Source organism: Meleagris gallopavo, chromosome 6, assembly GCF_905368555.1.
Source record: "Meleagris gallopavo chromosome 6, MGAL_WU_HG_1.1, whole genome shotgun sequence".
In the NCBI taxonomy this organism is placed as follows: Eukaryota; Metazoa; Chordata; class Aves; order Galliformes; family Phasianidae; genus Meleagris; species Meleagris gallopavo.
The window spans coordinates 10,417,526-10,445,126 of NC_139409.1; the positions used below are offsets into that span (position 1 = coordinate 10,417,526).

The window sequence follows — 27,601 nt, forward strand, 5'->3', positions numbered from 1 at the left end:
TGCCTACATCAAAACTGTTAGCTGATGGAAAGGAGAACAACCGGTCAGCTTCATCAAGATCATCTTCTAAAATTGTACCTTTAGTATTAAATATTTTTAGTTACTATTTTTTTCCCATAGATAGAGCCAGAAACCTGATTTTTATTTTCCTGTTCGTTTTTAAACCTTATCTAAGTCTTTGCGGTATCAGCCTCATGTGTAAAACCAAACCAGCATATTTTGGTGGAACAACCTGTCCTCTGAAGCTGCAATTGCTGAATATTTAGTAAGGAGAGTATCCCTAAACATAGCAAAGGAAAAGATCTGACAATCTGACACGCTGAACAACAAACTGCTTTATTTGTGTCGATACGATGATAAAACTTGAAGGGGAGGATTAAAGCATTAGGAAGGAGGGGGAGAAATGAAGGGAAAGCAAAACTTTTCAGTGGCAGTTTAAGGATAGAGGAAACTGATGATACCGTGATTAAGGTTGTTTTTCAGTGTGGATAATTGCAGGGCATATTGTTTTGGTCTTCTGCGTTTTATGAAGCTTGTGCAAATACCTTTGCTGGAAGGCTGTCAGCAAGTGGGATGCTGCTGTTCAGCAGTGCAACTCATTGACTGTTGGGCACCCATTGCCCTCTGTGCAGGCTGGGGGTGGTTGGTGGTATGGAAAATCAGACTCACATACCTCAGTATGGAATAAGGCACTTCAGGTACTTATTTTTGAAAACCATTCCCTAATTTTGTGTGCATTTTATGTTGTTGCCAAATTAATGTACTGAGAAGCACTTGAGCATAAATGCATGGTTTAATGAAATATATGAAAGCTAGAGAGATGATTTTCCCTCCTGAGTTAAAGCTCCTTCGAGTGTACTACTAGAAAACTGAAGCTTTGTTGTATCAGCTCCAGGTACAGCTGCTTACTGATCAGTGAGTAAATGCGTTCTTTCAGATTCTCATTGCTCCTCTTGCAAAAGTTTTCCAACCAGTGCTGAAGTCATGGCACATGGAGACACTCAACGTCAGGCTGGACTGGACTCTGAGCACCTGACTGAGCTGTAGGTGTCCCTGATCATTGCAGGGTGTATGGACCAGATGGCCTTTAAGGGTGCTGTTGTAGGTCCTCAGCAAGTCTGGTACATGATTTGGGTGACTGAACTCATCCAAATATATGTATAAAAACCCCAATAATTCTGTTATAAGCAAAATGGAAGAAATCAAATCATATCCTTATGGGGATCTGACCTTTCAAACTGGTGTCCTGTTTCTGTACAGTGTGCTGGGTTATGGCTAAACTTGGGGGTAGCACTGAATATCAATAAGCAGGTGAGCTAATGGGAAGCAGCTTCTGTGACCAAGTATTAATGAAAAAGTACAAAAATCAGGTGGAAAGACCTTTAGCTGTGAGAAGGCAGCTGTTAGCCAAGGCTGGAGAGGGAATGGGCTGTGGGCAGCCTCCTGCAGAGCTGGGGGTGCATGGCCCCTTCCCAGCAGCACTGCAGGTGGGGTCCCACCCTCTGGGAGAAGTGGGTTCACACAATTTCATTCCTGCTCAGCACTTGAGTGGTTTTTATCTGCATTTAAGCCTTGCTGCTTAGAATGTCTCTTCAGCTCTTGGAGCAAAATTGAATGTTGCAGTTACAAAATAGTCATGCTGGAAGGGGCTCTGCATCTACCTTTTAGCTGTGTTTTTCTTGTCCTTCGCTTGCTTTGCTGCAAGCATGCACTTTCAGTGGTATCTTTAATAATTCAATTTTTGTCAGGCTAGTATTTTATTTTGAAAAAAGCACTGACAAGTTCTTAAGAGAAGATACTATAAACAGACTATGAGCAGTGCGCTGAAAGAAAGAGGAAAGCAACACCATCTCCAATCCTTGAGTTTTGTTCTGTTGGGAGTAGAGACAAGTAGGTTGAGGTACTTCTGGAGAACGATGTAAGGGAAGTCAGTGTTAGTTAGCCCAGTATCATCATTGTCATCATAACCTGTAGATGCCTTCACAGCCATTCCGTTGACTTATTGGGGTTCTCACTGGGGACAAGTGGGTACTGGAAGTGCAGCATAGGGAGCCTGAGCAAATGGCAAGTGGGTCTTAGTGGGCCTTCACAGACAAGGACACGTTTGTGCAAAGAAGGCTGTAACGACATCACAAAATGGTGGAACTTTGCATTAGAACTGAAGAAAACTACTTCCTCATCACCACAGTGGGGAAAAACTGGGACAACCAGTACTTGGGTAGAAGGAACAGATGTAGAAAGAGGTGGGTTTGTGTGTCATCATGGAGGCCCAGAAGGATGCCAGTGGCGGGGCCCTGTGGTGCCTCAGGACAGGGCCTGGTGTCTCCCAGTTCAGGTTTTGAGACACTGATGAAATCTTTGATGTGTGTGTGTAGGAGAAATGTATACGAAAAGGACAGAAAACGCTCAGAAGAGGATGAGAGTGGGTGTAAAGGCAATGGGCTTGAGTCACTAAGGCAAGTGAAGGAGTTACAAGATGGAAAACCAGATAAAATGAGGGCCTGTGGAAGAATAGGAGGAACAGGCTGTGGGACAGAGAAGCTGACATCATGTCTTTGCCAGTTTTCTTTTGGAGGAAGATGGTGTGACTCAGTACGGTGATACGAAGGAGCTGAGGATTGGGCATATTTGAGCAGGAACCAGGTAAAGCTCAGGGCATGGGTCTCAGCTCAGATGAGTCCTCACTGATGCCTTCACAGGCTGAGAAATCAAGGTGATTACAGCCCTAAAAAAAAAAAAAAAACAAAGCAAGGCAAATGCCCTCCCCCCAGTCTCCTAGAACACTGGATTAATAACTGAAATTTAAGAAAGATGATATTCTCCTTACCAAAGGGACAGTTACTTCCTGTTATTGGATCTAGATGCACTGCTGTAAGGACATGCAATGTTTCAGTTACCTCCTTGAGAGTAAAGTCCTGAACCAAAAAGTTACCGTGTGTGTTTATACTACTGCTATGCCTTGCTTCAGGTGCTCTAGGATCACTGTTTAATGTTCAATATCTATTACAAGTACTCTATTTTGGATGGATGTTATGCATCCAGAGGTGTTTCAGTTCTCTTGAACCCCTTGAATCTATGTAGTTCTGTTGGCTTCAATGTGTCTTCAGCAATTGAGTATTTGCAAGTCTTATCTACTCATTTGAGTTATTACCTTGAAACACATAGAAGTGCCTTTGAAATATAACATATTTCTGTTCTCACTGGAAAGTCACAGATATGGAGATGTCCCCTTCTGATCTCCTCTCCTCCACTGATAAAGGCATTTTTAGTGCCTTCCTGTCTCAAAGTGACTTGAAATGGGAGAGAAAAGTAAAAGCAAACACTAGAACAAGTCCATATTTGACTTTTTCCTTTTTGCTGCAACGAATCTGTTCCGTAAATAGCTTCCTTTATGTTTATTTTCACATCCTGAAGGCAAAAGATTAATTTATCTGGATGTCCACACACCTTGAAACAAAGACTTGTGTTGTGCTCGATAACATGTAGAGCTATTTTAATCCGGCTTAATTTGATCTTGATCCTTATTTAATACTCTTTTGATTTTTCCTCTGACTTGTGTTCCTGAAGTTCACAAGTATAAAATCATAGGAGAAATGGTATCTAGCTTCTGATCCACTTTGTTAATAAGCTGATTACAAGTGTTTAAAATTATCTCCTCTTCTCCAGAAGCAACGGAACAGATGACCTCCAAACACAGACAGTTCTGCCAACAAGGTCTGGAGCTCCTGCTGGAAATGAACTGTGTCACAATGCAAACACAGGCCTTAACCCTGCAAGTTGAGCCATTTTGCAAGTCCAGCCTCAAGGCAGAGGAGCTTAGTAGTGGACTCGGCTGCAGCTCTATCCATGTGTGGACTTTGCATGAAACTGACAATAAGCAGAGAGGTTTATACAAAATATTTGCTGATACCTTGGAGTGGTTTTTCTTCAAGTACATGAGTCAGCTGGTGGAAATGTCATCTCTGGTATGGAGACTGGGGCTGGTGGTGGTCGGGTGTGAAGATGTGTTTGGGATCCCCTTTCTGGGGGTGCTTGGAAAATGATTGAGAACATAGCTTTTTAACTTTCAAGTGTTGTGGAGGGAGGCTCCTTGCTCTGGGGTCTGACTACCTTATAGAATTATAAAATCATTTGAGTTGGAAGGGACCTTTAAAGACCATCTGGTCCAACCCCCCTGCAATGGACAGGGACACCTACAGCTCCATCAGGGTGCTCAGAGCCCTATCCGGCCTGACCTTGAATGTCTGTAAAGACAGGGCATCCTCTAAGTCTCTGGGTAACCTGTTCCAATGTTTCACCACCCTTATTGTAAGAAAATGTCATTAAATCCAATATAAATTCAAAGTTTTGGGGCTTGTCCTTTGGCTCTTGGGTCCATGAGATGCTGGCGAAAGGCCAACCAGACTCGTTTGTGAGCTCTGGCCGTGAAAAGGCTGCTGCTACTCAACTGTCTCCTAACTGACCCTATGCAGGTCTCCAGAGCGGAGGGATCTTAAACACATCTTCACTTCCTATGGCCACTGCTCCCACCTTCACAAACCAGGGCTGATGTTTCCACCAGTTGCTGCAGGTGAAGCCCAGGTGCTAGTTTGTTGGCCCTTTACATGTGTGTTGAGAACATCACTGGTTGGTCCAAGGGTTTCACAAAGAATGTGTGCTGCGAACTCTCACAGCCTTTGGACTGCACCATTTTTCCCTGTAAGAGAACCCATCTCTTCTCCATGATGTTGGTTTTATACCAATGCAGTTTTGTTAACAGCATCAGCTTTCCACATTCCGTTTTTCCAAGTGTGCTGATTTTCAAAGATAAATGCACCAAACTACGTCAGAACTTCAGGGAAGTGTAACAGAAATGATTGGGCTGTGGCAGGACAGCAGCTCTGTTCTGATCTCTGCATGGCAGCAGCTGTCTCCTACCACTAAGCTGATGGAGGTTGCATTTGCCTTAATTTTCTTTCCTGAAATTTCTCATTGTGTGCATTTGCAGAACTGCTGGCCTCAAGCATTCCCAGCACGAGAGGTTGGAGCACGCAGCGATGTCGTTGGGAAGAAAAGCCACCAGAGGGCAGACCGAGACACGCAGACGGGGAAAATACAAAGTTATACATGTTCAGTTTGTCTACGGAGGCAGGCAGAACTGTGCTGGTTCATAATTCATATGCCTGTAGGACATTGTAAGGGAATATAATTGGTCTGTCAGGGCAGTGGTGGTATTTTGCTTTGAAAAATGCTGTCGACGAAATATCTTAAAACAACCATGAAAGTAGCATAATTTTAGATCTGCTGATAAAAAGAAAAGTGACTCCCTCCCCTGGCTCACCTAGTCCTTTCCCATTAACTTTTCCATCACAATATTTAGTAAAGCATAACGCTGAAAGTAGAGTTTAGCTGTTTTAAAGGCACAGAAGCTTTCTGGTTTTAAATAGCTGTGTCTCCAGCATTTACATCATGTTAATTCTGTTGCTCTGCAGGGCTAGATGTATAGTATGTAAGTCTGTGGTATTAGATATTTTTGAGTTTAATGTGCTGGTCTCTGGGATTGCACACACTGAACATTCTACTGATTGAACACCCAGATGTGAATCTTTCTGTAGAATAAAACATCTCACAGACATCTGGCTGACAGCAGATGCAAGCAGTGCCAATATACAATTGCATCCTACCAGAGATATTAATGACATTTATTGATTCAGTAATTTTAAATAGATACACAATAGATAGCTCTTCCCAGAGGACACCATGAAAAGCCATCAAGCCCAGGGTGTCCCCTGACCTTTGTGTCCCTGTGTCTGGTGCTCAGATTGTGGCAGGACCAGCAGTGATGGGATGAGGTGGTGGTGGTGGGACCAGAGTGGTGGAACAAGTTGGTGGTAGGACAGAGGCTGGAGGGGCAAGGTGCTGAGGTGACTCCATGGCCCAGATAACCCCAGGTGTCTGGAAGCTGATGCTTACCGTGGGAGTGGAAAGCCTGTGCCATGTTGAGAAAAAAAAATAATAAAAAGATCTCAGCTTGATTTTTAAGTGCTTAAAGATAGTAAAAGTGTTTTAGCTAATCAGGCAAAGTGTTTAATCAGACTCTTCTATGCTGTTTAGTTTCTCATACATCAGAAGCACAGTTTTCTCATCACTAAAGTGAGGTTTTTGTTTGGCAGGTGGGTGCAGGGACTTGGTGCCTGCCTGCACTCAACTGCGACATTGCTCGGCATTGTGCTGCAAACCAGAGGTGGGGCAGTGCCAGCCCTAGTGGCTCTCATGCCCCTGCATTCCAATGTCTTCTGGGATTTAGGCAAAAAACAATTGGCCCAACCCAATGTCATTTTCATTTTCTACCCTGGAAAGCTAGCACTGCTTTGAATTACTATAGTTTTTCAAAATCACAAAGCAGTATTTACTTCTTTTAGCTGAGAAGTAAAACATACCCGAATGAAATAAGGAGTTTGCAGTCAACCAAAATGTATTTTTCAGTCCAAAGAGATATCTGTTATTTGGCACATCAGAAAGGAAATAACCCAACACACAGAAATATTCAGGTTGCCCCAGCTCCAACTGTAAAAGCAATGTGTAGGTGGAAAACATCATGAACTTTATGAGAAGATTTACTTTACACAGATACAGGAATGTTTCCAATACTGCCTTTGGTACGCAATCAATTTCTCAATAAAATATCTCCTCCCGAATCAGAGCAATGACAAAAAATCGCCCCTGAACTTGTTTTGTTTGGCCAGAGCATAAACTCTAACTAACAGAGGAGAATTGGTGGAGCAATAAACAAACATGTTTAACACCTAAGGCACTGCTACCCTCTGTGGACTCAAAGAGTTCATTAAACCCTGCCCTGTAAACTTATGGACCGGTTTTGTCTCATGCTGTCTGCTCTGCCAAGATCTTGCTCTGTAATTCCCTAAATGGGATAAGCTCCTAAACATTCAGCCAGCAGCAAGAGGAGTAGCAGCCCAGCATAACCAGTGGCCTTGCTATCACAGGAGATAAACTCCCATGTATGCTCTGTAGGTATGTATGCAAAATTTCAAGTAGCCATGTGATTCCCAATAAGTGAGGAGTAACTGGGAGGTCTTTATGAAATATTTACAGAAATACAAATTTAAATCCAAACCTCTTGTATTTTTACATCTCTTTCTTTCTTATTTTCCAGTATATTTTCAGTAAAATGGCAGTTCTGAAGTATGGGAAGCTATCATGCTTTTCCTAGGATAAGACGTAGTTTAAAAAAGTAAGATATCTACCTATAATTATCTCATTTTTTCCATCCTTCATATGTTTATTTTCTATGTGCAATGGGCCTGTGTTTATCACAACTTAGTCCCTTAGCCACCCTATGCTATTAACCTAAGCTGTCATATATTCTTTATAAATTGCAGGCCTTAGAAATGCCTTAGAAGACTTGGAATACAGTCATTAGGCTTATTTTGTGCTCCTCGAGCTGGCAAATCATGCAAACCTCCTAAAAAAACGTAAGCTAGTAGATCATAAGCAGTCACTTCTTGTAAACAGTCTTTCAGCTCTCAGCTTTTAAAGATGAATAGATGAGGCTGTGGTTGAACCTAAGAGGGGATCTAAGAACCTCTCCCTTCCAGGCTGGAGCTGCCATTCCTGCCTGTCCTGAACACTGGGCAAATGAGGGGGTAATGCCTCGCACCAAGGGTAAGCAATACATGGACTTCTTGCTCTGTCCAACCTACGGCCATCAACCCAAGGTGACCTTGCCTGAGCCTTTCTTTTACAGATCTTGAACATTTTCTCACACAGGGCAAGAATGCAGACCACTGCTCCTGAAAGCCATCTCTGTGTGGGCACCTTTTTTTCTACTCTTCAATGTTTCATTTTCTGTGCATGCTCCACGTTTGCCTTGTAGTTTACTGGGCTATACTGGTCTTTCTGGGCTGCTTGGAGCCCAGGCCTCATTTTCCCAACTGTTCTGTACCCACCAGTATCAAGAGGCTCCAGTGACTTTTTGCCCCAGCACATGTTTGGGCTGATTTCTTATTGAGTCCCTTTATAAGCTCTTTTGGGGGAAGCTACTGCTGCTAATTAATCTTGCAGAGAGCCATTCATTTATGGCACTTAATGAGCAGTTACCTTTGATCACTTCTGTACTGATTAGTGTTGGTCACTTCTGTCTTAAAAAGGGTAGCTTCTGTCTGACTCACTAGTGCTTTGGGGCTATAAATTCTCCTTTAGCATATTAATGCTGCTTTGTAGCATGATATTTGATGGATGAATGTGTATATTATCTATAGCCTATTTTCTTTAAACTCAGCCCAGGAAAGCAGCATGCTCTGCTCTCTCTGGGAATATTGCAGAATGCTTTCATTTTCAGTCATAACCACATTTAGACATACTGCTGCTGTTTTAAATTGGGGTAATGAAATCTTGACAAGTGTTTTGGACAAACACAACACAAGCAATAACAGAGACTTTAATAAAATGAAAGGATTTCCAGGGAATACCTTCATTTCTTCCCTTCTCCAATTTAATTCTTTCAGAGAATAATCAGACCATAACGTAAGACTAAATTCAAGAGATGAAGTTCAGCTGGAGAAGAAATAATGTCCATAATATGTTTTCAAATGTTGTTCATTTGTTTGAAATGAGTTCTATGAGTCAGACTTATGTTTCTTAAGTACTTTATAAGCAAAAGCACTTTGCACTTGGAATACCTTTGCATCTAGGGATCTCAAATAATTTTTGAGGAAGGGGGAAGGAAAACTCTTGCTATTGTCCACTGCCAACCAACAGCAGGTGGCTGAATCTTTCAAGACAGGTTTTCAGATCCAATTCCAGTGCTGTGTGTGTGCGGGGGGGGGGGCAGGTTCACTATATCCATCTCATGGCCTAGTGCATGGGTTGCACAGGATGGCCACATCTCCCCATTTAGAGCCCATTAGAAAGCTGCAATGTGGGAAAGGTCTAAAGGTTTTGTTGGCATTTCAGGGCACTTGGCTGAATAACCAAAGGTGATGTATGAAAATAACTTGTTTGTTAGGGAAATTTCAGATCAGACTTCAGTCCACATGATCAAACTAACCTTCATGTAAGTCCAGAGAATCTCCAGATGCTCCCCTTCCCGCATGGAATAAATAGAAAAGTCAGCAATGCCAAAAGAACTCTGTTGTCCAGTTCTGCTTTGAAGGCACATGTTCCTTGGTTATCTTACTCTTTGACTGTGGTAACTCTGGTAAGCTTCTTGTGAATAGGTAGGCTATCTGCATTACACCTCATTTTATTGAAAGGATGAGTATCATCTCCTAAATCCCATTGCCAGTAAAAAGTCTCTTAGAGATGACCACTTGTCCCACTGAAACAGAGGAAAAAAAAAAATGCACCCTTTCATCCCACTGTTGTCAAATCTTGAATTTGTGTGGCATGCAATGTGGTAAGGGAGCAATGACTGGGGAGAGATTGGAGTCACTATGGGCGGCTATGAGTCAGGTCCCACTGAAGGACATTCACTTCCAGATGAAAGACAGGGCCCTCCACTAGAGTGTTCTGTTCTGCTATTTCTCTTGGGTGAATAAGTTCTAACAGAGGCCTAACAAAAGTCAGTCTGAAGATGATGAGACTGTGTGCTTCATTAGTACTTTTTGTATTTGAATGGACACTGGGGCAATTAACACAGGGCTCATTACACAAGAATTTTGGTCATTTACTCTGATTATTCATCATAGTATTTCCACTGAGAATATCAGAGTCTGTGATAAGTACAGGAATAATTTGTGTGGTTTCTTCATTGAGAGTTCTATCACCTTTTTTTGGGTGTAATTGCTTTACAGCCTTCATTCCTCATGGTAAATATGCATAGTGCCTTGCACATAAACTGGCTCTTCAGATTCTGGTTGAGGTTACAGTCATATTCTACTACACACCAGTAGATACAACTGAAAAGAAATTAAAGTAACAGCTTCAAGGTCTAGCAAGGTCTAGTAAAACATTCTGAGAACTATAAGATCATAGAAGCATAGAATCACCAAGGTTGGAAACGACCTACAAGATCCATAAGAGATGCTTGCTTTCATCCTGGACTGATTACCAATTAACAAAATAGAAGTTAAATATTACAGAATGGCTTTAGCGGGCCAAGCCAACCTCTATTTACCCCTTTGTTTTTGACAGCAGATTAAGGACGATTCTAAAAAAAGGTATAAGAACAGTACAGGCAGGCACTGATGGTTCTCAGCCTCCTTCAGCAGAACCTTTTTAAGCCAGTTAAATGGCTTCATATTTCATAGCTTTAGGTAGATTTCTTTTATATTAATTTGTTCATTATACAGAGAATGAGAGGATTCATTCACAGTCCTTTTCCAGGACAGAGGAGGAATCAAATAAGTCAGTTTCTCCAAAGAGCAGTATTATTATCTGCCTATGGTTCCAGACCTCTTTCCACCTCTGTCACTGAGTGAGATTGAGAATCACTATTTACTCTGATGCTAATGTTTTCCTTTTCCTCTTTCGCCTTTCCCATCTACTTCCACTACTTTGTCTTCAAAAATCTCTGCAGCCAGGTAAACTTTGTTGAGACTTTCAGGTATGGAAATACAGGTTGCCCTTACCTAAAGTGTGCCTAGGGAGAACTCAGAGGGCAGCAAAAGGGGAGCACAATTGTAAAAGAGGGCATACAGCAGATTTTATTTTGGAAAATAGAGCCTCTGCCTCATTCATCTATAAAATCTTTCTCACTGTGAAATCTGGAGGTGCTGTTGGAAAACCTGTATCAAATGTTATGCCAATTTGTGTGCAACACTAAACAACATGAAGATATTTAGAGGGACTTCTTGAAAATGCAAAGGCATAAGTGCATAGATGTAATAAGTAATTTTCTGTTGGAAAGTTGTCTTTTAAGATATAGCACAATGTAAGGTTTTAAAGTACAAGGAAACACAAAGACTGCTATTTCCAAATGGCATAATACAAGTAGAATATCTTGTTCCTTTACAGGCACAGAATGAAGTTTCAGGTTAAGTTTCAAAATCTTTGACCGGAAGTCAGTCTTGTGTTCCTAAGTCACTGAGTTTTTACCTCTGTTTCAAAGTGCTGGGAATAGTTATTGTGTAGCTGAAGGTCTGTTTTAAAAAGATATGGGTCATTTCTGCCAAAACCCATGCAATTATGTATGTTTTCAGACATTCAGAATAAATTAAATGAGTATCAGCTCAATGTTCACAAATGGAATATATTTTTTTGAAAACTGGAAAAGCATTTTGACTGCTTGTTAATGAGTATATGGACAAATCAAGTTTCCCATTATTTGATTAGCGTGGGCGCTAATATATTCTGCCTACAAAGCTAAGGCAAAGAGAAATTCTGCGTCCAATAAGTACAAAACTGGAAGAAATTTTCCTTATTCTGCAAATAAGGAATTTACTTTTCCTGCTCAGCTGTAAGCTGATATAAAGACCTCTCAGTAAGAAAAATAGTTGTGCTTGGAGCTTGGCAAATGAGAGAGGCAGGATAAAGAACCTACAGATATCCCAGCTGGTGGGAGCAGCCACCCTCCTGTCCCAAATTGTTGCTGAGCTTCACCTTGGCATCCTCCCTTACCTCACCTGGGCACAGTGAACAGGCTTCCTCAGAAGTCACCAGCTGTGTTGAATGGAATGGCTCTGGATCAGCATGGAGGGACCAGTCTTGCTCCAGCAGTGGGCACTGTCTCCACTTGTCAGGAGCAGGAAGGTGGAGTTCTAAGACCTGGTCGCAGACACCCACCAGCCAAGCAAAGTCCTGAAATGATGCCAGTCTGCTCTAGAAGTCCTCTTCCAGTGTCTATTTGTGAGCTCTGCCCAGGACCTGGTGCACATGCTACCGAATCACCTGGGAGTATATTCAGATTCTGGTGAACCAGCAACTTCTAATTTAAGAAACAGTTGTTCCAGTAAAGGTTTCCTGGCTGTTGTTGAAGTATTTTAGTCTGTGCTAACAATATCATATTGCTAGCAGGGGAAGTTCATTCTACCTAATTGTTCTAAGCGTGTGGTGATAGAGATGGGAAGCTAATTATCTTCATCAAATTGATTTCATTTTGGTTACCACACAGCTATTAGAGGAACGACAATAAATTTTGGTCTCTTTGATCAGGACTGGAGTTTAACCAACATTTCTGAAGTCATTAATGTGTTATGCCTCCCCCAGGCTAATGATTTGATTACCATGTAAATGTACTGGAGCCAGACACCTCTGCTATATGTTCCGGGTGATGGATAGGAAGATCTGAAAAAAAAAAAAAAAAAAAATGTTGCACCTAACTACTCCAGCAGTGAAATACAGAGCATTTCAGAATGTTACTGGCAGGCAGGAGAGACATACACCTGAAAGCTTTGCTACAGGTCTGCCCCAAGCACAGCAAGGAGGAAGCAGCCATGAGAGCCAAGGGTGGATCCTTTGGGTCACCCAAGAAAGAGAGGGGGAAGGGATGCTCACCTGCTGCTGGGAAAGGACTGGGGCCTTCCTTGGCTGGATTTTGTTCTAGGGAAGGATAAAAAAAAAAAAAAAGAACAAAACTCATATTGGAGTAGTGCTCCGTAGGATTTTATTGTAGTGTTTTTAGCATTAGTTTTTGATGTGACAACAGATTGCATCAGGCAGTGCATATTTTAAAATACGTGTGTGTGTACGCTTGTTGTAAACTAACATGTTACTAACACAATTATCAGTTACACACCATAATGTCATATGACATAACAGATTTTACATTTATTTTAATGTATTCTATTTAAAAAAAATTGTCTAGCTGCCATCCCTATCTTATTTTTAAGAAATATTTGATATAGAAATCATGTGGGTGCTTTGACCTGTTCAAAAACTTCAGTGTTCCATACTAAACTACACAGTTCCAAACATCCAGGGCCACCCAGATGAAACAGTAACTGATGTTTGAAGGGTACCCTACCACTTGACTCAGTCCTTGGCCACAGGGTCATTGCATACATCTCTGTCCCACTGAGGCAGAGCCCTTTACCCTGAATTCTGTGTGTAGGTGGCAGGAACGCTCATAGGAAGCTGTGTTTGTCTAAAGGACTAGTGGCCTTATGGAGGCACTGCTCATCTGTGGGGTTTCACTGTGGCCAACTTGGCATGCTGTTCTTGGTTTTCTATCAAGAAGAGATGATCATATAGACTGTGTGATTTGCTGCTCTGGTAAGGACAAGGGGGGGACTAGAAGTACTATGGATAATATAACAGAATCATAGAATCATTTGAGTTGGAAGGGACAATTAAAGGTTATGTAGTACAACTCCCATACCATGAACAGGGACACATAGAGCTCCAACAGGGTGCTCAGAGCCCTGTCTGTTCTGACCTTGAATGTCTCCAAGAACAAGATATCCACCACATCTCTGGACAACATATTCCAATATGAGTATTTTGAGAACAATAAGCATCTTACCTATTGTACAATCAATGAATGTACAGATGTTATAATTATAAAATATACCAGAGAGTTTAGCTAAGCAATTACGATACCAAAAGAGAATAGACAGAATGCTTACCTGTATCCTGGGCTTGCTATGAAACTCCAGAAGAGAGGAACTCCAGAAGAGATCCTTCCCCCCTGGTAGTCAGCTCTTAAATGGGCTCTAGGAGAGGTGGAGCCAGGCTTCACCTGTGCTCCTGTGGCTGACTCATTGCTCACCTCAGGTGATCAATCAGAGGTTCAAGCTGTGATTCAGCAGTTCCCATACACCTATGTATATTTTTATGTTTGTAGGGAACTAACCTTCAGCTCTGTTCGTGAAATGCCATAGAAAGGCCATGATGTGCTCAGAGTGAGGTGGGCAGAGAGGAGCACAGGGAGTAGGCAGGGCTGTGAGGTTGCTCCTTGTCTTAGTTTCAGCTGGGATGGAATTGTTTTCTTCAGTGTGTGATATGATGCTATGTTTTGGTTCTAGGGGGGAAAATCAATGTTCCTGACATACCTATGTTCATAGCTGTGAAGCAGTGCTGTACAGAGCCAAGGCCATTCTCAATGAAGAACCCAAGGAACTGGGAGAGAACAGAATTAGGAGAGGGGACTTAAACTGGCCGAAGGGGATATTCCATACAATATGACATCATGCAGAAGTTCTGAAGGGGGTGGAAGGGCATCTCAGTCTCTTCTGGAGCTCAGGGTACAGCTGGGCATCAGCTGGAGAATGGTGAGCAATTGTTTGTGCACTTGTTACATACCTTCATACCTTGTTACATACATTCAGTTCTGCTTTTTTTTTTTCTTTTTTTTCTTTCTTCTTCTTCTAGGGGGAGCAAGCAAATGACTATGTGGTACTGAGCCACCTGCCAGGGTAAACCACAACAGTCCTCCTTAAATTTGGGCTTCGCAGACCATCCTGCATGCACTGATCAGCATTCCAGAAGCCTGGCCTTGTCTCACCAGCATCCCTGGAAATGCCATTGTTGCTGATTTAATGCTAGGGCTGGGATGACTTCATTCCTTTCCCCAGAGCAGAGCATTGCTGTGCTAATGGAGCAACTACACGAGGCTGTGGTTTCCCCATGGGTGTCCCAGAATGGGTCCAAGGCACTCAAAGGTGGTGAGGAAAGACAAATTGTGCAGTGTTGCCAAATAAGGGGAAATAAGGAAGAAACCACTGGTGCTTGAGGATGAGGCTATGGAACAGGAAAATCCCCTCTGTGCCCCACTCCTCCCTGCCTCCCACAGCTCCTCAGCCTTTTGACCCTCTGGAAAACGGCTTCAACTCTCCAGTCTTAGAAGCATTTATCATATTTTCTGCTGTGTCAGTTTTCTGCCAGTTTAGTGATTTGAAGCCGTTTGGGAGAATGGCAGCAAGAGGGCAGGATGTGCAGGAGGAAGAGGGAAGAGAAGGGAAAAAGGGCTTAAACACACAACCTCTTATTCCTATTTTACTGGTAGTGGGGGCACTGGCCAGATGATGAGCCATTGAGTGCCAATGTTTTGATGAGGCACACGGGAAGTAGCTCTTAAGCAAATAATGTATATTTGTATATATTCACAGACATACACACAAATACATGACACTCCAAAGCCTGTGAGCTGCAGAAGCCCCTTGGATACACCAAGAGCTTTTTCATTTGTAAGCAGACCTGGGGGCAGCTGGTTGGTTTGCTTCTTTTCCTGGACAGCCCCTACCATCTCCCCAGCACCAGCTGCTGCTACCAGAGCCTGGGGAGAGGGATGTAAAGGACTGAAGGGCTCTAGTTTGTTAATTTATTGTAATTAATATAAATTAATGCTGTTTTCTTTTCTTTGGCTTGCAGTTATTAAAGGCCAAGAGGGCTCATGACCGTGCTCTCTTATCACTGGTGACAATAATGCATTAATCACCCCTGATTGTTCCTATGGCCCTGTTACAAGTGAGGGAAGCAGACACAAAGGCTGGGTGAAGGCAAACGATCATGCACTCTCCAACTGCTCCAGGGGAATCCAGGTAACTCTATTTCCCAACATCTCCAAGTTGGTTCATCCCCACATGGCACAGAACACCCCCAGTGGTAAAATAGGCACCATAGAGGATGAAAGAAATATCAGTCAGCTGACCAGAGATGATAATACCAATAACAAAGATGTCAGTAGCTACTGCATACCTTCCTGTAAAAGATGGAGTGCCACTTTAAAATGTGTTTTTTAGTTTGGTTTGTTGTTTCTTCATGTGTTGTTTTACATTTGTTTCTATTAGCTAGGAGGGTATCCAGCAGCACTGGACGTGTGTGTCACTGTGACACTTAAACATTGGGACTGATGCTACTGCTTTCTATTGGGGACATTTGGAGCAAGAAACAAGGAGGAGAAAGAATCAACATCAGAAACTGAGCTTGCTTACTAAAAGTAAAAAAATAAGAGCAACATCTGAAAATAATATTATGGATCTGCTCCCGTGACAGAGGTACTGAACTGCTGTGCCATGTGTAAGATCACTGAATTGTCCTTCCCATCTTCTCACAAAAGACTAATCTTCACTGCAATGGCTGCATAGAACTTTTTCCCCATGAAAACTGGAGGAAATATGACAAAAAAGGAGAAGAATTTGAAGCAGGATTAGAGTATGGCACTCACTGGCCAATCCTATAAGTACTAAAATGCTTCACCAGTTTAATGTCATTTCAGAGGGTAATCCTCAGCCAGCCTTGTCTAGAGACACTAGCAGGCTGCTTTGGCACTCAGTGGTGCAAATCATTGAGTTGCACAGTGAAGTACAAGGAGAAGGAATGATGAAGTGCTTTCATGTACCTATTTCATCCGACCTTAATGCACTGGCTCCTTCATAAAGTGAATTCTGCTCCATTACAGTAGTCTGAGTCCTTTGAAGTCAATGGAGTTGTGTTAAATTAACAATTATACCTTAGTTTGATGATCTTGTACAGCAGTGGGCCAAAATTATGTTTTGATACATCTCAATGACACTTTTGGGATAGCAGGACCTCTGCATCATTCCTTGAGTGAACAAGGGCATATTTTAATTTATTTAATCAATCTTTGCTTTTGCCACACTGCTTCAAGAGAGATGAATAACCAGTGAGACAAATGTACAGACAGATTACTACTTCTAATCTCTGCATCACTCCTTGAGTAATCCTCCCCAAAAGATAAAAGAACATTTTAAGAAAGCCACGTACATAGAAGATAGAGCCGAACTTGTAGAGCTGAATGTACAAACATACTCCCACCTGTCCAAAGGTCAAAGAGTTACTGGGAAAGATGTGAAAAGAGAGCTGCAACAAGGAAATTCAAATGCAGAGTTGAGATGGCAGTGATGGATGGTTTCGGTTTCCACCGAGTACAGGTGCATCAGGCCTAGGAACCAAGTTTTGGCTCTTCTTCACTTAAAAGGTAAAGCCTATACCAGAACTCATGTATGCCCTTTTCCCAGTGAAGTGTCCTAGAACCAGCTATCATGTGTTTTTTGTTCTTTCTCATGCCAAAAAGTTATTCAATTATAACAAGTAATTTAGCTTTCTCCATATAATGTACAGTATCATAAATGTAAAGCGCATCCTCCTGATACATTTCTTTCAAAGTGCCTGTTGTTCTGTTGACTTCAATACTCTCTTGTCCTTTTAGACAGCAGCATGAACCATTTATCAACTGAGTTACTTAATAAAGAAGAGCCCTTCTTTTTCTCTTGGGCACGATCTTGTTTTGAGAGGAACACAGGTACTATGTGTAGATGAGTCTGGACAGGTTTCAAACCACAGAGAGGAACAACACCAGGCACACAGCAGGCAGTCAAGACAAGGCATATCCAGAAGATCTGTAGACTCTAGAGAATATTTAATGTGAGAAGTTGAGAGGTTGAACAAGGGTTTGGTACCCAGCTGGGTAGAATTTAGCTGTTGACTGGGACTGAAATTTGTAGTTGAGGAGTCCAAGTCTCACTACTCTGTGTAACGGTCAAGATTTTAGGATTCTGTCGTGTCAAGGGTGTGATAGCATGTAAATCATGTTGTTACTTCTGCCAATGTTTCCTTTCACCCCTGGTTGTTTTGGTCCCACTGGGTGTAAAGGAAGGAGCTACTTCTCGCTGAGCACTGCTGTGAAGGTGTCTGTTCAGGGCCAAAGGAGAGTGAACAGGACTTTTTCCTCTCCCAGGCAGAACAAGACTTTCATGGTCTGCTGGAAGTAATTCTGTATCACAATGGAATTTGATAAAATAGAACATAAACTTATCTAATGGATGATTTAATTACCAGGAAAGCCAGGTTGAATGAAGCATCTGAACAGAACCATTTCATTTCTGAAAAGACAATGATTATGAATCCCCTTTCTCCAAGGCCAAATTATTTATTCAGGAAGCTTTGGATTGACAAGAAATTCTACATGTGTCTATATGTATGGATGTGCTTGCATGTCTTTGTGTTTTTTTTTGTTTGCATTTTGTATGTGTGTGTCTTTGCATCCAAACAGGCTGTCACTATGCTTGAAAAAGTCTCAGTTTTTCTGTGACTTCACACAAATTTCCACTAAACTAGTGTATCCACATGATCAAGCTGAAACCAACCAAATTAATCAGGGTAAGGGCTGGAAAGTAGGCACAACAATAATGAATCAAGGGGCTTAAAAAGCTTTTAAATTGCTATTTCATTCTTCAACACACAAGCAGGGCTATCGAGGTTTAACTGCAGCAGAAGGACTTATTTATTTTATTTCAGAAACAAGCACTTCTCTCAAGCCCTCTGTTAGCTGATATACCAGCTTGTTCGTGTTTTATGTTGTTGTTTTTCCAATATACAGTTGGAAAAGAAATAACTGTGTCTGATGATCCTGGGGTGGATGCCTGTAAAGTTTTAAGTGCAGTTCTGGTATTTAGCCTTTAAACTCAATGAGATTAAATACAGAATCCATCCATATAATTTCCTCTGATGACTGCTTTGTAGTTGTTTTCAGCAGCCAAATCACATCACAGTGTCTGCCGTAGTTGGGCACTAGCAGCTGATTGTAGAGGGGAAAACAGGCTGGGAACCACCTGTGGAGAGCTCAGCTATGGCCAAACTGCCCAGGCGTGGGCTGGGGCTCCCAGGATGCTGGGGATGCTGGCAGAGACCCCCAGATAATGGGGATCAAGGAGACATGGGGCTGTCACCCCTTTCATGGCCAATATCTGCACTGGTCAAACACGTCCCCTCTGAAGCTCTGTGGGGCAAGCTGATGCTGCTTATCAAACAAGCCAGGAATTCTGGCATTTATGCTTTTTGACATGGAAACAATGACAGGTTCACTACTTTGAGTGTGGTTAGTGGCACAAACAGCCTTATTGGTGTAGCTTCTTTCTTAATGTTCTGCTGGCTTGAGCATCTTTGCTGATAGGGACGTAACAAGGCTGTGGTGAGAGTAGAGATGATGGGATTTGCTTCAGCTATATCCAAAAAAAGTGATATAATTTATATGTGAAAATAAATTTTGGGATTTATAAATACTGAGAATCTGATGCTTTTATTATTCAAGTCACAAGTCCAGCATGGATGGATCAGCTCACAGTGGCAGTTCCGCATGAAAAAAAACCTCACCCTGTAAATGTTATATTCTTCCCCTCTCCTAGTTTTCCCACCCAAATACCTAACAACATAGACCCAAGCTAAGGAAAGGCAACTGCTGCAGTGTCTCACCTTGAAAAAAATGATATGTATAATCGCTGAGGATGTCCTGCTGTGCCAGGAATGGGATGGCCCATGCAGATCCAGCATCAGTTTCTTTAGCAAGAGCAGAAAAATTGCTGTGGGGTCCAGTGAGCTGAAGGGGATCTCTGGAAGCTGTTAGGCTCAGTTTCATCCTGGAAACAAATCCTCACAAGGATGGGGGTAAGAAAGTCTCTTTCTAGAAAATTTTAACTGTCAGGTGTGTATATACTTTGACAGTGGGCGCTTCTGAAAGACTGGTAACACTGGAGATCTCTGTAAGGATTGGCTGGCGGAAGTAATCTCAGCGCATAAAGTGATGCCTAAGCACTAAAGTGTGTTAAACTTTTGCATAAATGATGTCATATGGGCTCAGTGTGATTGTTGTCTGCTGTAACTAAATACTTAAAGCTCTACTCAGGAGGAAGCCAGGGCCACTCCACCAATGAAGTGGTCTGCAAAGACGCACTGACCTCAGACCTTTTGTTAATCGCTTCAGTTTTCTGAAGCAGCTATAGACAGCAAGTCACATGAAGTGTGAGTTTGTAAAGATGTATTTAATTTTCATTGAGAAAAAGTTTTCAGAGTCACCTGGAAATAAGTTAGTGGCAGTCTCAGCTCAGTCATATATGACTGTCCCTAGAAGGCTTCTTCCCTTACCAGCAACCATCAATGTGTGTGTTTCCTATGACACACCAAATCCAAACAGAACAAGAACATGTTGACTAGAGATCTACTATGTGTGTATAAAAATATGTTAGTGTATTTTGAAGCATTTGCAAACTGATTTCTAAGCCACTGTGAAAAATGGTCAACAAACAGTGAAAGAACAATTTCACTTGGCATTTTATTCACTTAACAGAAACATTCACTTATTAGGTATCACTGAAGTGCAATTTACAGAATTTAGCAGCAAATTCACATATGTAAATTTAGATTTATTTTCTCCTGTCCTTTTTTGTTTCTTTTTTTTTTTTTTATACAAATGTTACAAATGTACATCCATTAGTACAGTATTGCCATTCACTCATGCGTGTTATGTACAGAATCTTCACTAAAAGATTACTACTGAGCAAGTTTTCCTTTGCTTCAGGAAATGTTGCATGTAGGTCATGCGTGCTTCTGGGAGCTGGTCCCACCACACTCTATAGCTGCACATAACGAGAAGTAGACATTTAAGGTCATGTTCAACTCTTGTGCAAGTGGAGGGGCAACTCCATTGTCTTCAGAGGGACCAGCTGATGCCCACTAGCAAGGGGAACTTCGTTTGATCCCCACTGCACCTGAATCCAGGATTTCATTTACGTATTTCTTGCAACAAAGGATAATTAAATCTTGCCACACTTTTCTTTTTGTCCTTAAAAATAACCAGGTGCAGCCTTTTGTTGTCACCTTAGCTGCACCACCAGCCTGTGGAGCTTTATGCATTTGTTGAGTGGCCACTGTGCCGGGGCTGAAGGAGAGCGGGAAAGGGCTGGGAAATGTAAGGAGAAGCCTTGAGGTCTCTCGTGTGCCAGGAAAAGACTAACTCGAAAAGGAAAAGTAGAAGACATTGCTTCCCCATGCCCTATGGGTCTCTGCCCAAAAGCCCTCATCCTCCTCTTTGGCTTTCCCATGGCTTCCCTCCCTCAGAGGGTTGCAGCCCCTGCAACCATCACCACTAGCATTACTCACAGCATCTACTGCACCACTGGCCATGGTCATGACCCCAAGCCCTCCTGTTGCCCTCCAGCTGCCCAGACCTTGTGGGGGCTCTGCAGCAGGGATGGCTGAGCTGGAGGAAAGGACCATGTGAAGGAGTGAGAAGCTCCAGCAGGTGCCAGAAATATTCAGAATGCTAACCAGAATGGCTGAGAAAGTAGTCAAAATATTGACAAAGTGGGTACCACAAAATGCTTCCATTACTGAAAATGTCTTGGGTATTTTTTGTTTTTATTATTTCTACTCTAAGGATTTTTTTTTATTTGAATATTTTTGGTAGTTAATATGGAATGTATTATTTTGCTGAAAAGCTTTCTGGAAGGGGGGAGCTTTGTTTTATCTAATTTAAAAATTCTAGTTTATCACAATTGTTTTTATACAAGACACTATAGATACATTTTGCAGTTTATAATCTAAAAATAAAATTTCATCAAAATACTGCAGCTATTCTATTGTGGGCATCAATAAACAATGTATTTACTGTATATGGCTCTCCAAACATGATAAACCCTATTCAAAGAACATCTATTTTTATTGATAGGAACAGTTTCTTATGTAAAGGAAATTACATGGAAAAATATGAGCCTTGTGTTGTTTGAAAAGTAACTCAACTTGACAGTTCTGAGAAAATACCAAGACAATTATCACAAATCAGTAGCAGCATGTTATATACAGGTTTAAAGAGAATCACAAGAATAAAAAGAAAACAGTAGTTATATACCCGCAAATCCTGTCATTAAAAAAAAAAATAAATAAAAACACAAAAGAAATATGCAGGGCATTTGAAGGTTGATTCTGCAGTGGGACTATCAAAGCTTGTTTCTCCCACGACAGTATCTTTTTCATTCTGATGAAGTTTGGGATGATGTAAAAATGAGATACTATCAGATCCAGTTACAATTATACAGGAAAGATTACTTGCCTCCTAACTGAGAAACAATAATATTTGTCATTTATACAGAGTTAGAATCTGGAAACTCTTACATGGAGAGGGACCTTACTCAAGTTTGTAGTTCTATCTACTGCTTTTATGTCAATTAGACAATGTGCAGAGGTGAAACTCACTGTAAAAGTGACAGCATCTAGCTTATCTGGGACAGATAAGACCAGAACACTCTGTTCCTGCCAACTTCTTTAGATGTGAAGCATATGTTATTATCCCCATTTTGTGGATGGAGAAACTGAGTCAGGAAAGAGCCAAGTACCAAAGGTACTGCCTAGTTTGGGACGTCTCTGTTGTGGATACCCAACACAATTGGTAGCATCCTGAGCTCACATCGACTTAATTTAGAGCAGTGGATTCTCAGGAGCTGTGAGATCTGAGGTCCTGGGTGCTGGCTCCAGCCTGAATGATTTCTAGCAGCTCCCTGATCTCTGGATCTGGGAGCATCCTCACAGTGGTCCTACAGCCCAGCACAATAGAGAGCACCAGCCCCAGTGGCACTCCAGTGGGATGAGGGACACCCAGATGGTTTATAAGGGACATATGTGGTGTGAATAGGCTCAGATAATTCATATTTGCAGCATGCGAAACTCATGGCCAGGATCAGAGGTGTGGTGGGAAATAGTATGTCCACAGCACCAGAGGAGTGCAGTGTAAACACCAAGGGAAAGCTGACGCCCGGCGTTGTGCTCAGAACCAGCAGTGGGAAGCAGAGTTTAAAAATGCTGCATATCTTCAAGGCCCAAATTCTTTGTCACAGATTTAGGCAGTGAACAGGATGATTTTGCATAGAGGTCCAACACCTTTATTTGTGGATGATTATGGATGCCCAGAGCCCTGCTGAGTGCCTGGGGTGCTTCCATCTTTGCTTACTGTTTTCCATTATTCAGTGATGACTCTTGCACTGACTCTGTGAGGGAAAACAAACTGTTTGGGATCAGCCAGGTGGCCTGCTAACACCTCAGATTGTGAATACCAACAGCGATAAACTATGACAGGCAAAATCTTTGTGGGTGCATCTCTGTTTGTGCATTCTAATTTGGGCAGGTGCACTCTTGGGAAGGGATCATGAAAAAGCAGTTTTCTAAAGTCGACTTCAGTGCATCAGACACATTTATATTTATGTTTTTCCAATACAGAGTTAAAAGAAAATAATTCTATGGAGGTTGCTACTAAATACCAAGTTGCTTCCATTCTCAGTCCTGCCCAGACTCCTCACCAGCTGATTCGATCTGGTCGCATAGCAGAGGTGTTGAGTGATTTACCCAGTCAGTAGAAACTGATCTTGCTCTGGGGGTTTCTTCACCCAGGTGCCCAGCCCGGCTTTCTGAAATGCCTTAAACAGCTGCTGCTTGACAGCCTGGTATGTTTGAGCCACTAGCTTCGCCTCGCTGTACATCGATGGCATGTCTCCATGGCTTGGTGTTCGTGTGCTCAGCTGCAGAGCAAGAGGCAGGGAAGGGGAAAAATAAAATAATAATAAAAAAATCAGCCATTGAGCCAAGAGAAACAGGAGGTTCAGTAGCCATATAATCTTCCTGACTACGTGTCATCAGCGACAAACAAACTATCACTGTGCTTACTTTTGAATTAACAACAACAAAAAAATGGAAGCATTGAATGCCTGCAACATTGTTCCAAACCATTGCAAAGAGTAGGAAGGTAAACAACTGTTGGCATTGGCAGCAGCAAACATTCATGTGCATTACAAAAAATCTACCTTTTGGTTGAGATGATTTTTAGAAAAGAAAGGGGAAAAGCCAGTATGAGAATTTTTAAATAATGTGCTCAGGTTAGCTGAGCAGCTTTAGGCTCAAAAGTAACATAAGCAGACTACAGAAGGAAAGGCTCGTGTACTTTCTCTTTTCCTTCTTGTATCTGTTATTGTCAGAAATGCAGTGAGAACTGCCCAAAATGGGGCAGAAATTAGCATCTGGATCCGTGCTGATGGAAGAGTGAGCACTGTGCTGCCAGCCAGCCAGACAGATAGACAGACAGTGCCTGCACACATGCCTGGAGCACACAGAGATTGCAGTACCCTGGGTGGTGCAGAAGGACAAACAGCTTTCTCTGACCTGCCAAAGCCTCAGCAGTACCAAAACACCTGTGAGCCTTTGACATGATGTGAAAGAACCTGAAGTTAGGAAAATGCCCTAGAGCAAGCAGGCAGGTGAAAGTCCAATGCTTACAAGCCAGTGAAATAGCACCCTGTAAGAAAACACACCGTCAAAGCACAGCCTCGGTGAGTAAACAACACCATTTTTCTTCTCTGTAAAATGGGGAAATTCTGAAAGAGAGACTCCAGGAAAGGACAATCACGCACCCTGGAATGAGCTGATCTGGTTTGCTTGGTGCCACGTGTTTGCACTCCATGGGCCTGCTCAGGTTTGAGGTGTTTGGCACAGCCAGTGCAGGAGGTGGTGCTCCAGCCCGAGGGTAAATGGACCTTCCTGAATGACTTTGCTGGTGGAAGTGGCTGCAAACTTTCCTTCCACCTCTCTGCCTTTTTCCTTTATTTCCCCATACAAATAAGGTTTGGGCACTTAATAAAAGAATTTATTTCTTGTCTTCATTTTCTAGACTGCAGGACAATTCTTGACAAGCCTTTGTATAGCAAAATAATGTTATATCAGGGAAAGAAGGTGAGCTGTAGAAACACTGTGTGTTTTCCCTGCTGCTCCTCCTAGAAGTAGTGGAGTCAGTCTTGCTGACTCAGTATCTGGGTGCTCCTCTCCCCCAGCACCTCCTTGAAAGTTCAGGCAGGAAGAGAAACAGTGACTCCAAAACAAGAATAATGACAGAAACAAAGCAAATCTCTGAGACAAGCATTTAGAAAACAGTGTGCCCCCTGCCAGATGGCCAAATTCTATTCGTGAAAATCACAGCATTGATTTGAATTGCTGTTATAACACCCTTTTCTTTGACTTGGTTTTGGACTTTGATTACAGAAAACATTCTTAGTATGTTAGGTCCATTTCTATTTCAAAATTCTGATATTCACATCTCCTCGACTTTGTGTTTCTCAAGTGTTGGCAAGCAGAAAGCTCTGAGGCATTCACTCAGCCCTTGCAAGAGGCTCGCTGCTTCCAACACCCTTTGGCTTTCCTTTACTTCCCATACCCTTTTATTCTTTCATTCCCTTATTCCAGATGAAGTTTCTTCTATTCATTTCCTTCAGCTCTAGGCTTCACCCTGTAGCTTTAAGCCATCCATCTGTCCTGTTACTGTCTCCATCCATGGGAAGTGAAGTGCAATGGCAAGTTGACTTCAGCACCATTTCAAATAAGGGATTTCATAGCCAACTTCTCTAGAGGAAGCCCAGCTGTCAAGGAGTGGTTGTCATTTTAACTAAGTATAGCCTATGTTTTAATACCTTTAAATAGTACTGGTGCTGAGTAATGAAATCAGAGAGCCTTCAGCATCTGGTCAACTCACCTTTTGAGGAGCAGCTGGGTATTATCAGTATTAAATGACACATATCAGTATTAAATGACACACCTAGGGGAGTGGGGGAGAGAAAAGGAATAAGCAATCCATAGCACCTGCTTTAATCAGCTGACTAGAGTGAGACTGGGAGTGACTGAAGTTGGGAGTTTAAATTGCTGCGTAGGCAATGAAGTGATGCAGATATCTTCAAGGCCATGACAAATACTGCTCTCAGTCCCAAGACTTGGTAGGTTGAGGACTCCCCTTGGAGACAAAGAGATACTTGGAACAAGACATGAAAAAATTTTCTGTTGTGCTTGACTGGACACTCAACACTGCTTGTTTGAGCTAGAAACCAGTGCCATGGACAACCAGAACACGCATTTCCCTTCCAGACATGCCTGGATTTCTGCTGTTGGCTTTCTCTGTGTCCTCAGCTACCATAGGATCTTGGCTCCTCGTAACCTCCAGTCCCACCCAGGCCCCATGAGGAGGAATGCTGGACATCTGTCATGGATGCAGCTTCATCATGTGATACCTAAAACAGGGTTGACTACAGGGTAAGGATCAGCCCATCTGCTGCTGGCAGCAGCGTCCCATCAGTGTGCCAGGCCTACCTTGCCATGAAGCTTTGCCCACCGAGTGAAGAACATGTGCTTGCAGAGCCGTGAGGGGCTCCCGCAGTTCCTCTTCCCTGTTGTGGCGTTGATAACCTCCAGATCAGCGTTCCCCACAATCCAATTCACACTAAAGCTGGGAGACTTTCCAGGCTGCCGAGCATCAGCATGACTAACCCCTGGCAGGAGAGAAGGACACCAGTATCATCTAGATCTTGAAACCCTCAGAGGCTGATAATTTGTGGTGGTTCACTGAGGCACATGAGACGTCCTTGGGTAAATACACTGACTTGTGCTGTTGTCACCACTGATTGTTACTAGTCTGAGCACCTCAGAGAGATAATTTAGCAATTCCTGTGGATCTTTTTAACTTGGCAGGAAAAAAAATTGTTAATCTGAGGAAAACTATGAAAATCATAGAATGGTTTAGTTAGAAGAGTCCTTATAGATCATTAATTTGCTCTCTCTTTTCCTTCCAGCATCGTCCCTTCTGTCCTGGGAGGGAGTTGAAAGAGCCTGGCAGGACTGAGCCCACACAATGAGAGAAAGGTGACCAATAAAGGGAAAAATTGCTTGGCACAACCTCTTTGTATTGTGAAATTGCAGAGACCCTCTCAATCATTGGGACTGAACTCACTACCATGTAGGAGAGAATTACAGCTATGTCGTAACCTCACCCAGAATTTGTAAACAGGTTCATGTTGTATTAATACCTTGTTTGATTTTTTCCCTGAGATAACAGATCTGTCTGCATCTAAAATTCCAGTTCACCTAGGCAACAGGATATAAACTGAAAGCCTGAAAATCAGATAGCTCCTGGCACTATTGAAATGCCTCTGTATAGAACAAGATCAGAATCTAATGGTTGACTCCACATACAGTCTCTGTAAGGATAGCACCCAAAAGGACTGAGTGCCAAAAAATTGTGATAGCAAACACGCTGCCTTGTGAAGCTGCCACAGGTCACTAAATCAGTCAAAATGCCATGAAAACACCAAGCAGAGGAAAAGGAAAGGCGGCACCAGGGACAGAGCAGGCTGTGGTATTCATTAGCTGGGAAGTGGGGGATGTACACCCCATCCTATGACCACCCCAAAACTCTCTCTGCTCACGGTGGATATCTGTGAGAGAAGGGTTCTTGTCTCAGTGCCTAGGAAACCCTCTGTGCTGGTTCAGCTTTCTCTCTTTTTCATTCTCAGCCATCCTATATCAGCTCACGTATTTAGGTAAGTAGAGGATATTTTCACATCACTGTCTGTGAAAAGGCTTCAAAGCAAAAACTGTGAGACTCATGACAGCCACAAATGGGATGGCAAGCAACATATATTCTATGTTGGTTTTGATCCTTTCTGTAATACTTTTCTTCATGTTTTTCTTTTGACAAGTGATTGTTCTGACTTTGTTTGAAAGGTAATTTCCAAATAATCTAGATCATTTTCTCTCCTTTATGTAAAATATCTTCCTTAGAACCAACACAACAAAGAATACAATAGAAGACTGCAGGAACTTGAAGGGATAGGAAAGTCTTTGTACAAACAATATGAACTTGAGCATTGTGGAATATGAACTGAAATCTGTTCTTATTCTCATCTCCCTCCTTAAGCCTCATGCCTCTTCACAGTACACTTTAGAATGGCTGAATCTTAAAAGAAAAGGAAATAAAAATGAAATAGGGCTTTTCTTTCTTCTAAAAAATGCACCCAAGAGTAATTCCAGCAAATGAAAGGATTTCCATCCATCTGGGACTGCAGTGAGTGGAAAACCTCACTGATTATTTTTCTGTGGGGCCAATGAGTTATTTCAGGATATCTCATCA

The 27,601-nt window shown here is 42.2% G+C and overlaps 1 protein-coding gene and 2 long non-coding RNA genes across 3 annotated transcripts in view; 1 reads left to right on the plus strand and 2 right to left on the minus strand.

The window, feature by feature from the left end:
* Positions 1-5,418: 5,418 nt before the first annotated feature.
* On the minus strand, positions 5,419-14,005 carry LOC146544073 (uncharacterized). Its single transcript, XR_014884150.1, has 4 exons — positions 13,503-14,005; positions 12,433-12,477; positions 11,562-12,222; positions 5,419-5,968 (listed from the first exon to the last, which is right to left on the minus strand). It is a non-coding gene; the product is annotated as an uncharacterized LOC146544073 (long non-coding RNA).
* On the plus strand, positions 11,862-19,276 carry LOC109368110 (uncharacterized). The gene is made up of 3 exons (XR_014884151.1): positions 11,862-14,147; positions 14,248-15,416; positions 15,666-19,276. It is a non-coding gene; the product is annotated as an uncharacterized LOC109368110 (long non-coding RNA).
* Positions 19,277-20,049: 773 nt separating this feature from the next.
* The window catches only part of ADARB2 (adenosine deaminase RNA specific B2 (inactive)), a 293,113-nt gene continuing 285,561 nt past the window's right edge, over positions 20,050-27,601 (minus strand). Inside the window, exons 9-10 of the mRNA XM_010712416.4 lie at positions 25,786-25,964; positions 20,050-23,180 (exon numbers count right to left, since the gene is read on the minus strand). Of these exons, the coding sequence (XP_010710718.2) occupies positions 23,004-23,180; positions 25,786-25,964 (356 nt within the window). The 3' untranslated portion in view covers positions 20,050-23,003. The remainder of the gene's footprint in view (positions 23,181-25,785; positions 25,965-27,601) is intronic.